Raw genomic sequence first — 11091 nt, forward strand, 5'->3', positions numbered from 1 at the left:
TTGAGGCGACTTTTGTTGTGATTTGGCGCTATATAAATAAAATTGAATTGAATTGAATTGAAAATAGATTTATGAGCAACAGGACTTAGTGCCGCTGAGTCTTTGATTTTATTTATTTTCTGGACTCTGGAGGTTTACCCAGTGACAGGTGTGCCGCAGGTGTGCCATTTTACCACTGACATGCTAAAATCTAAAGAGCAGATCAGACAGAGACTTAAAATGCTTCCAGATGAGAATATCTTCAAAAGGTGTTTGAATTCAATGAGAAGGCTGATCTAGCGCAGCATAAAAAGTCTAAGACTTGTACATGGAAGAAATGGAGAAGAAGGCTTTGTTATCTACCCTGGAATACCACCAAGCCATTGGTTCAGGTATGTGGATGACACCTGGATGAAAATCAAATCTTAGGACGTACCACAATTCACGGATCACATTAACTTGGTTGACCAACACAGCAAGTTCACCAGGGAGGTTATGAAAAGTGGCAGGTTAGCCTTCTTAGACTGTGAGATTTCCATCAGTAATGGGGGACATTTAGAAGTTGATGTGTACCGTAAACCTACGCATACAGATCAGTATTTAAGGTTTGACTCTCATCATCAACTGGAGAATAAACTGGGTGTCATCAGGACGCTACAACACAGAGCAAACACCATCCCCACAGACACAGCGGCCAGGGAAGCAGAAGAACATCACATCAGGAAAGTCTCGAGTATATGTGGTTATCCCAGCTGGACATTTGTCAAAGCTAGGAAGGCGCCAAAAGAAAGCTCCAGCCGATCCAGGAGAGAAGGACCACCGCTGCCTAAGGAAAAACCCTTAATGATCCCATATGTGTCAGGAGTATCGGAGCAGTTAAGAATCCTTTTCTCTAAACACAATGTCGCTTATGACTTTTAAACCCCAAAACACACTGTGCCAAAAATTGATCCAATGAAACAGGTCCCCTAATGTAAACAGAGTAATATAGTGTACACTGTTAGGTGCCAGGAGGATTGCCATGATTTTTATACATCAGGGAAACAAAATAACCTCTAGATAAGCAGATGGCACAATACAGAAGAGCTAACTTGTCAGGCCAGGACTCCATAAAGAAAATATTTAATTTCTACATCATGTGAGCACAGAAATTTGAATTTGCATCAGGTATTTGGAAAATGGTGGATTTATGCCTGGATGTGTATGAATCTTTTGAAGTATTCCCATGAAAATGTGACAAAGACTCAGAGACCAGTTTGATTCAATGCTTAAAGGTTTAATAATGAAGATGATGTTCATTCAGGGAAGTAAAGTGAAAGCTTAAAGCATTCTTTCCATTACACACTCAGTTTGTTCTTATTAAAAGAGACAATCCATCTACAGGTTGCATCATTTTTCAACTCATTCCTTATGTAGCGTTGCGGTGAACTAAAAGAAGTAAAGATGTAAGAAGACAAACATTTTAAGCTGGATTTATGAGATTATTTGCTCTAAAGACCGGTGAACCAAGCCTTCATTCCAGAGATCGTCTGACTTTCCTGGCGCAGACAAATGGGTATCTGGCGTCACAGGGTATGTCATTCATACAGAGGTTTCCTGTAAGCACCAAAAATGAACATTAAGTGAAGCCATGCTCACATGGACGTCTATACTGACACAAATATTTAGTTTGCATAATAGCAGGAGCACCTGTCAATATTCATTTTTGACTCTACTTTCACAGCACTATGTAAATTTACTTTAAATTTAAAGACGTGAAATACAGCAATCTATTTTATTCATTATGGTAAAACACAAAGTTTGTCTCTGTTAAAAATAAAATTTAGAATTCATATTATTTTCCTGTAAGTCACTGCTATTTATCACACCAAATGATAAGCATTTTTTGAGAAAATGTGGATACTGTAACAGTTTTTGTTCCCCTCAAAATGAATTCATACACTTTCTTTTAAATTTTACCTGTCCAATTCATATGCAGGCAGTTCTCTCTGCCCCCGACATTGTTAGGCTCTCCGTGACACCAGTTTGCATATGTGAAACGGGTTCCATCGATCCAAAACCAATAACGCTCCTAGAAAACACAAAAAAAACAGAGAATAGTGTCAATAGGCAGGCATATCCTCTAGTCTCAGAACTAATGTCTAATATTGAGTAGTGTACCTCTTGAGCATCTGAGCCTCCAATCCATGTAGGGACATGATTACGAGCACCATTAAGTATGACCCTCTGAATCGCTTGGTACTCTCCGAGGTTGCGCACAGACGCCAGATTTGCATTCAGGGACTGACAGTGTCTCTATAGGACAAAAGGTCTAGTTGAAACCAAGTTTGATATGAAAAGTATTAAAGCAGAGAGAAATGCTAAATCGAAATCACTGTTCTTACCTGCGCCTGAGCCCAAGTCAGTTGATTGGGAAAGAAGTGATAGTATCGGTTTCCATATCTAGTCCAACCCCAGGGGCTCCAAAAACATGGAGATCTCTTCTCAAGAAGATGCTCTCCTGAGGACAAGCAAAGACTACTTAGATACTCAAACATCAATTATCGTTGCTATTTACAAAAAAGTAATTGTCTTTCAAACCATGTATATGCTCAAACCTTTATACCCCTGCAAACACACACACACACACACACACACACACACACACACACACACACACACACACATACATATATATATATATATATATATATATATATATATATATATATATATATATATATATATATATATATAATAAATTATAAATATTTTATTTTCTCACTGGTAAAACATATCATTTGAACACATACATTACATACAAGCATACAAGTGAGGACATAGATGTGCTCTTCAGCATGACAATAATCTGAGAGGAAAATTGTTACCAACCTGGGGGATTTGATTCAGACCCATCCTTACCCACTTCATCTGGAAGAACCCAAAAAAAGTTATAATTTTGATAAATTTTAGTGGTAAATTTCCATTTATAATATTGATATTATAAATGTTGTTTGTATTATTGATTCCACACATATATACGTTATCTATATTATACTACAATACTCACTGGCAGCAGTGGTCAGAGCGATCATTGCACAAAGAAGTGCAGACACAGTCAGCAGCTTCATGGTGATAATTAGTATCTCTGTGAACAACAAAAGACCCAAAGTTATTAGCACTTCATTAAACAAAGCACAGAAGGAATCTGAGTTTTCAGCCAACCTTTTGTAGAATATCTTGTCTGTTCAGTCAGTAGCTTCAGCCTTCCAAGGTTGGAACAAGGTGCTGAACAGCTCTGAGATCACGGCTTATATTCTGTCTCTTTGTAGTTTCAAAACAGGGAACTAACATTGAAAAAAATGACACGTGTATTATGTGATTCATGCTGGCCAGACTTTTACTGCACTTCTTTCTTTCACAACCAAAACCAAAATTATTGCCAAATGCTGACTACTTCTTCCAGCTGCCCACTTAATTTTACTAGTCAACAACTAGTCAAACACTGGTCAACACTCCATAGTATAAATGGAGAACATTTTATATATTTAAGAAAGTATTTTCAGGAAAGAAAAAAAAAACCCATAAAACAAAGGAGAAGCTGAGTTTATGGACATTAAATAATCAGCGTTATTATGAAGATCTAAAATAATTTCTGACGTTTTGCTCTCACAGTAATCATGATGAGAATGTTTCTTCAGTAGACCAATTCTTGCCAGTTCTTTCCTTAGCATTTCTGGAAAAGACATGCAATAAGAAAAAGATAAAATGAGACCAGTGCCTCAGCTGATAAGAGATGTCTTGTATCTTTGACAGGCATTCACCAGAAGATTTTTATGGAGACAGATCTGTCACAGTACTGGGTCTGTGTGCTGCGTTTTTGATCAGTTATGTTCTTGGATTTGTTGATTTTCATGGTTTTGAGTCACTTTATTGTTTTCTGCTTATGTCAAATTCAGAGATGGGCAGTGATGCGTTAAAAGTAATGTGTTATTGTAATTTGATTACTTTTTTCAAGTAATCAGTAAAGTAACAGGACTACTTTTTCAAGTAACTTGACCAACACTGGTTATGTTCTTACTTTTCAGTCGTTAGCTTTCTGTAACTTTGCCCTCCCCCGTTCCACGTCTCACGTCTAGTTACTCTTCTCTCTGTGCTCCATGTCTGCTTGGTCTTCAACCCGTTTTCACTCCCTACTCGTAATATAGCGACGATTTGTAACGTCCCTAAAATTCTCATGCTAACGCAAAAGGTATCCTTCCATGTTTTTCTCAGTTCACTGCAATGTGAACCCGCTCGCAGCGATAAGAGACACTTCGAGCAGAGGCTCCAGCCATCCATTTACTCCAATAATAACCCCGTCATGGCAAAACATGACGCCGTGAAGTACAATCTAACTGGAGAACCGAGGACCCTCTCCCCCGACGTGTTTTTCTCCCTAATGTAAGGCTTTCTTTGTTTTGTTTTTTAGCCATCAGAATTGTTGTCTGAAGGCCAAGAAAGATGCCAAGTGGATTTACTTTACCAAGTGGATCATCATGGCCTTGCCATATTGGTCCATTTGATTGACCTTTATTATAATTATGTATTTATTTTATTTTTGTTTTTTAAAGACTGGACAGACATGACTGGGGGTCAGGACAGGGAGAAAGAATGAGAGGGAGAGAAAGAAAAATATTCCCATATATCATTGTTGTTTATTGTATTGCTCTCATGTTCTTCTGCTTGTTTTCTTTTCTTTCTCAACAGGTGATCCAGGTGATTGATATATGTATATTTTTTTGTCTGCTTATTTAGTTGTTTTTTGTTTTTTTGCCCTTTATCCCCATCCCTCTTCTCCACTGTTTTTTCCCCCTCTTCTTTTCTCCTTTTTCTTTTCCTCATTCAAGTCTGTCCCGTATCTAGCAAGTGAAAATAAAAAAATAAATAAAATAAACAATAAAAGGTGAATCAAATAGACCATTACGGCAAGTCTGGGATGGTCAATTTGGTAAAGTAAATCCATTGGGTATCTTTCTTCGCCTTTACGATAATTCTGATGGCAAAAGAACCAAACGGGACAGGCAGAAAAAAAAAAGAAAAAGAAAAAAGGAATGAGACAGAAGTGCTATCCCAGCCGTCCAAGATCTGAAATGCATTTCAAGAAGTCCCCACAGTGAGCATTAGGGAACTCAGTACTATAAGAAAGGTCTTTTTCATATTTCTATAACAGTTAGTGTTCAATTAACTGTCATTTTTAAGTGCAAAATCCAAAATACTTCTTTTTTGTTGTTTGTTTGAGGTTCGCAAATGTAAATAGAATTTGGTGCTTTTCTTTGGCATACATGAAAGTGGTTTGGGGGTTCTGATCTGAAGGCCCATGAAACGAAAGGTATCAAAGACTTCTAAAAATACACAATAAACCAGCAGTTTCACCCCCTCAGAAAGAGAGGGTGAAACTGGAGTAATGTGTTCTCGGTGCTTTAATAATGATCATCAGACATTCACAAGCATTTGTTCCCACAGTCGAATTGATTAGTTAGGGAGAAATTCAACAGTCTTGTGAAACAATGTCTAAACTGTGGTTTCAAAGAATGTGTCAAAAGCTGCCGCTTCTTTTGAAATTAAACCAAGGCTGTTGGCTAACTGATGATCACCATGATAATGACTTTATCTGCCAGTCACAGACTTAGACCTGTCCTTTTAGTTATTGCTAAACTTTTTATGGTAAGGAAAACATTAGAGAAAACAAAACTGACTCACCTAGCATTAGACATCGTTTTCTGATTGAAAAATCTTCCTGCAATTTTGTCCTCAAGATTACTTAAATGTCTAGAAGCCTATTGTTGAATTTATGAACAGAGACCCAGCTGATTTTTTTTACCTGATTTTTCTTTAAATTAAATTTACGTATTTAGTAGTTTAATCCTTATTTTATTTTTTTTATGTCTTTATTGTCCTTGTTGCAGGTACAACGGAATTAAAAGTGGTGTCCGATCAGTGCATCGACCATAGAAATATGAAAATATAAATAAAAACAATAAAATTTAATAAAATTAAAAAATAAAATACTTAAAGTGCTAATAAGAATAGTATGAGCAAACATTTACATACATTCCCACACACATGCTTCAGTCAGTGCATAGATCATTTCAAGAGTGACCTGATGGACATTTTTTTTTTTTTAGTAGCAGTATTCAGAAATGTTATAGCAGTTGGGTAAAAACTGTGTTTGAGTCTACTTGCACTAATTGCTCTTTACGGTCTGCCCAAGGGCAGCTGTCCAAACAGGGAGTGGCCAGGGTGTGAGGTATCTTTTATAATATTTTGAGCTTTTTTAAGACAGCAGGTATAGTCTAGCTCTTCCAGCATGGGGAGAGGGCAGCCAGTGATCCTTTGGGCGGTGTTAATGACCCCTTGGAGTGCTTTCCTCTGAGCCACCGTCCTACAAGTGTACTAAATGCATATGCAATAGGTTAGTACACTCTCAAAGGAAGCTCTGTAGAAGGACACCAGCAGTCTCTGTGTGACAGTCTCTGTTGGGCCTTTTTCAGCAGCTCGGAGGTGTTCACACTCCAGGAAAGGTTCTCCTCTATGTTGACTCCCAGGAAGCGAAAGTTTGACACCCACTCCACACAGTCCCCATTAATGATTAGTGGTGGGATCCCTGTCTTTTTCTTCTGTTGTCTGTTATGAGTTCTTTGGTCTTTTAAGTGTTGAGGAGGAGGTTATTGGCCTTAGCATGATGACAGCTGCTTTGCTTTGTCTCAGTAAGCAGACTGGTCACCCCTGGAGATGAGCCCCACCGTGGTGGTATTCTCTGCAAACTTCACAAAGGTGTTGCTCTGGTGGGCAGGAGTGCAGCCATGTGTGTAGAGAGTGGAGAGCAGTGGACTGAGCACACAGCCATGGGGTGAGCCAGTGCTGAGACTCAGGGCTGGGGATGTGCAATGGCCAGCTCTCACTCTCTGTCTACGGCCTAAAAGAAAGCTGTTGATCCACAAGCAGGTGCTGTATGGAAACCCCAGGTCCTGTAGCTTGACCACCAGTTTTTGTGGAAGGATGGTATTAAAAGCTGCATGGAGCATGGAGTGCTGTGGCTATGGCGTCTTTCATGGATTGGTTTGCTCTGTAGGCAAATTGGTGTGAATCCAGGCTGCGAGGCAGGGCTGCTTTAACTTATTACCAGTATAAAAATATGGCCTGTAAATGTATAATTACTGTTCTGGTTTCATCTGTTCTGCTGAGTCCGAGTTTTTCTTGATTTTCAAGTTCGAAGTCTGTTACTTGAACACTACAACTCTACAACAGCCCTTTTTATGCTAAGTGATTCAATGGTGCCTTGGCTGATGTTCTGGGGTTTTTAGACACATATGTAGGTGACAGCTGAAATGATTGCTGAACTTTTTATACTATCTCAGAGTGTCTAAATTGGAAGATAACCCTCAGTTTTACCTTCTTCTTACAAGCACAGTAGTTGTTTTTGCCATGGCTCCGTGAAAAGATTACTTTTTAAAGGCGCTAATAATGTTGGTGCTTCCACATAGTTTACATGGAAGGTCTTTTCTTATCTGTTAACATTTAGCAACTACTTGATGAGTCTTAATGAAACTTTGAAATGAGGAACACAAAACTGTAAACGCAGACTGTATGCCTTCAAAAGCAAAGTGCCTTTTGAAATGGATTGTTTTTTTAACATACTGATAACAATGAATTACAGCGGTCCAGCCTAGAAGTTATAAATGCATGAACTAGTTGTAAGTAGTAATAAATTAAACTAGTAACATGAACTACTGTTAGCTTGAAGGCCTGTATTATGTAACCAATTAATAGAGATTGATCATATTTAAAATTAAAGCATTAGTTAATGCCAGAATTTGTTAGAACATTTTTGTAGGAATGGGATCTACAAGACACGTTGATGGTTTGGATGAAGTAATTACTGAAGTTAACTCAGAAAGATCAATTGGAGAAAAAGAGTCTAAATAAATATCAGTGATGAATAAATACCAGAGGTGAAAGGAGCCTAAAGGATTATTAAAACAATAAGTGTTATTGAGCATGGTTGGCAGACTTTTCAAGACACGGAAAGATAAGTGTTTCTTTCCACTTCTGTTATAAGAATGACTTATTGATTTATAATGTCTTACCTGTGGTTTTACCGTCAGTTATTTGGCACTTTTATGTATTTCACCATTATGACAACTTTTAGGAACATTTGTTTTCTAACGTTTAATACAATGAAAAATTATGTGTTCGAGATGAAACAATAAATCTTGTAAAATTTCTGAACTTCAGTTTACAAAGTTTTTCCTTCATACAGTTACTCAGGCTGTTGACTAATTGATGATACCACAGTAATGAGTCTATCTCGACTTAGACATGCTCTTCTTTGCTGTCTGTATGGATTGCACGTTGATCCTAGAACAACAGTCCTGCCAAGGCCCTTTATATTGTGAGGTAAAGATCCTACAGTGCAGAGAAATGGTAAATGGCCTCTATTTGTTTAGCGCTTTACTTCATCCCTAAGGACCCCAAAGCGCTTTACACATTCAGTCATCCACTCATTCACACACACATTCACACACTGGTGATGGCAGCTACATTGTAGCCACAGCCGCCCTGGGGCGCACTGACAGAGGCAAGAAAATGCAAGAGTACTACAAAGGACCCATTTACTTTCACTTATCCAGTCAAAGGTTGCGGCGTGTGGGAAAATTTGAATAGGGCTAATCACATTACAGTGCTACCCAAGATCTAAAATGTGTTTGGTGATTTGTTTAACAGATTGGTGATTTTTAATTATAAAACACAACATAAAATGTATTCATGATCATGAGGCATTTACAGACATTGTTTCTGTCCTAAAACTGGTTGTACAGTTTTGTCATCTCATAAAATTTGTTAAATGTCTCAAAGCTCACTGTAGGAGTGACAGTGACCTTGTCACGGCTGGCGGAGGGAGCCGTGTGGTGTGGAGGAAAAGGAGGACCCAAGATACAGCAAACTGATGATACGAGTGATGTTTTATTTACCAGGTGGTGGTGGTGGCAAAAACAGGCAACTCAGCATGAGCAATTACAAACAGAAACCTAAACTGGGAGACACTAAAAAGCAAACCTGAGACCATACAAAAGGGGTGCGGGGCAGAGAGACGCAGAGACAGGACACCATGGAAAGCGGAGGAATGCAGATTAACGCAGAGAAACACGGATGAATGCAGACAAGCCGACGAGGAGCACAGGCAGACACCAACTATAAATACACACACCAGGTAATGAGGAAATGGCACACAGGAGGGGACACAGCTGGAACTAATGGGCATAACGCGACACAGACCTACAAAGTAAAACAGGAAACACCCAGACTGTTTTACAGCACAACACGGGGACATGAACAGATCACCAAGGACAGACATAGGTAGGGCTGACAATACACCAAACTACAGGTTCAACCCTAAACTAATACAAATCAGAATAAACACAAAACGCTGGGTCAACGACCCAGGACCATGACAGACCTACTCATACAGTATCTGTAGAATAACGATACAGCTGACCTGTTGGTAAAAATATTGGTGGCGATTAAACCTATCATCAGATGCCCACTTAATGTGACAGGGTTCCAAGATGAATATGAAACGGTAATATACAAACATGTAACTTAAATCCATGGACAGTTTAAAATCACTACTTTACATGCATGTCTTCAGGTGGCCTGGTGGAAACAGACAATCTCTCAACAGAAGGCCCAAGCAGGGATTCAGACCAAGATCCTTGTTCTTAGGTAACAGTACTGACCACAAGAACCCCATTTCAGATCTTGTGTCTGTGTCAAGGCAGCTCTGACTTCTGTGTGCCCTCTGTTCCTTATGTGAACTGCACATCATCAGTCATATGCTGTGTTACTATTTGACTGCTTGGAGAGTCTCCATAATCATTCAAATACAGCCAGGACCTTGTTTCTGTGGGAACCTGGACAAATGTGATGAGGACACAGAGAGTTCTCGTGACAGTTTCAAGGTCTCACTTGAACACTGGCATCACTTGACCATAACAAATACACACAAAAACAACATTTACAGTTTCACAGTTTTAAGATTCCCAAAAATCACAATTTCCCTAGATTTGACCCACACTAGTGGATCTAAAATCTTAATGGACATGGGTCAGGTTTCAACTTGAACAACTCCTCCAATTTATTATTTGTAACACCGGTACAATAGTAGAACATTTGAAAAGGTTTTCAGTTTTGTGTATTGCGTGTTATATGGGTCACCCCAGGAAAGAACATTTTTTAATTTAGTAGTTTTATTCTGTATATAGTATTAATGTAGAGAATAAATGAACAAAGATACAGTCTAATGAGAAAAAAAGTGTAAGTACTATCCCTGAAGATCCTTAGACTCCTTCTGCAACAATGTGAAGTAACATTAATTTACATACTATGTACATACTATCTACTACTTGAACAGAAGTAGATGGAACTAGAGTCACATTTCAGGCTAAATAGATGATATTTCTGGTTCATTTGCTGCCCTCAAAAATACCCCAAACAGTAAAATGACTCAAATTTTACCCAAACAGTATGTAAGGATTAAACTGTTTTCTTTGTGGAATTACAGTTGTCGTCATCTCAGTGGTGGGACGTCGGATGTTGTGTGTTGTGCAGTGGATGATTTGAATTGAACTGCAATGCCATCATGTGGTCAGATAGCTGTACGACAAGCTGGTTTGATATCATGTTTTTATTTGTTTTTAGGTAAAGGGCTTTGAAACTGCGTAATAAAAACTTATGTTGGCCATTCTTGAGCAATTTTTAGAATCAATGGTCATGCTGCTTCATTAGTACTTCATGCATTTTCATCCTGTTATTTAAAAAAGAATTTGCTGCTGATTATCAACTAAATCAAAGAAATACCATCTCGATATGAATTTAACATCGACAGCCCCATCATGAGTCCAGAAAATTAAACTGCAAGTCACCATTCACATACGATAACATACTAGACCCCGTTATGCATATGGAATTATACACTTTTTAAGAGTACAGCATCAAATCACTTAGAGTTCTGGGCCATTGATCTGGCGAGTTAAGTAGCAGAGGGGATTGTTAATTGGACTAGAGGGGCAACAATGAGACAACCTTCAAAAC

At 38.5% G+C, this 11091-nt stretch overlaps 1 protein-coding gene across 1 annotated transcript; it reads right to left on the reverse strand.

Annotated features, from left to right (window-relative positions):
• Window positions 1–1234: 1234 nt before the first annotated feature.
• LOC106674766 (ladderlectin) lies at window positions 1235–3272 on the reverse strand. Its single transcript, XM_024800608.2, has 7 exons — window positions 3184–3272; window positions 3029–3106; window positions 2851–2889; window positions 2364–2479; window positions 2140–2274; window positions 1939–2050; window positions 1235–1575 (listed from the first exon to the last, which is right to left on the reverse strand). The coding sequence occupies exons 2-7, from the start codon at window positions 3087–3089 to the stop codon at window positions 1493–1495; spliced, it is 546 nt and encodes a 181-aa protein (XP_024656376.2). The 5' UTR covers window positions 3090–3106; window positions 3184–3272; the 3' UTR covers window positions 1235–1492.
• Window positions 3273–11091: the final 7819 nt, after the last annotated feature.

Source organism: Maylandia zebra, linkage group LG3, assembly GCF_041146795.1.
Source record: "Maylandia zebra isolate NMK-2024a linkage group LG3, Mzebra_GT3a, whole genome shotgun sequence".
Classification (NCBI taxonomy): Eukaryota; Metazoa; Chordata; class Actinopteri; order Cichliformes; family Cichlidae; genus Maylandia; species Maylandia zebra.

Coding starts and splice junctions, on each gene's coding strand:
- LOC106674766 (XM_024800608.2), bottom strand. CDS start 3,089: ATGAAGCTGCTGACTGTGTCTGCACTTCTTTGTGCAATGATCGCTCTG. Junction 2,890..3,028: donor CGCTCTGACCACTGCTGCCA/GTGAGTATTGTA, acceptor GGGTTCTTCCAG/ATGAAGTGGGTAAGGATGGG. Junction 1,576..1,938: donor CCTGCATATGAATTGGACAG/GTAAAATTTAAA, acceptor TGGTGCTTACAG/GAAACCTCTGTATGAATGAC.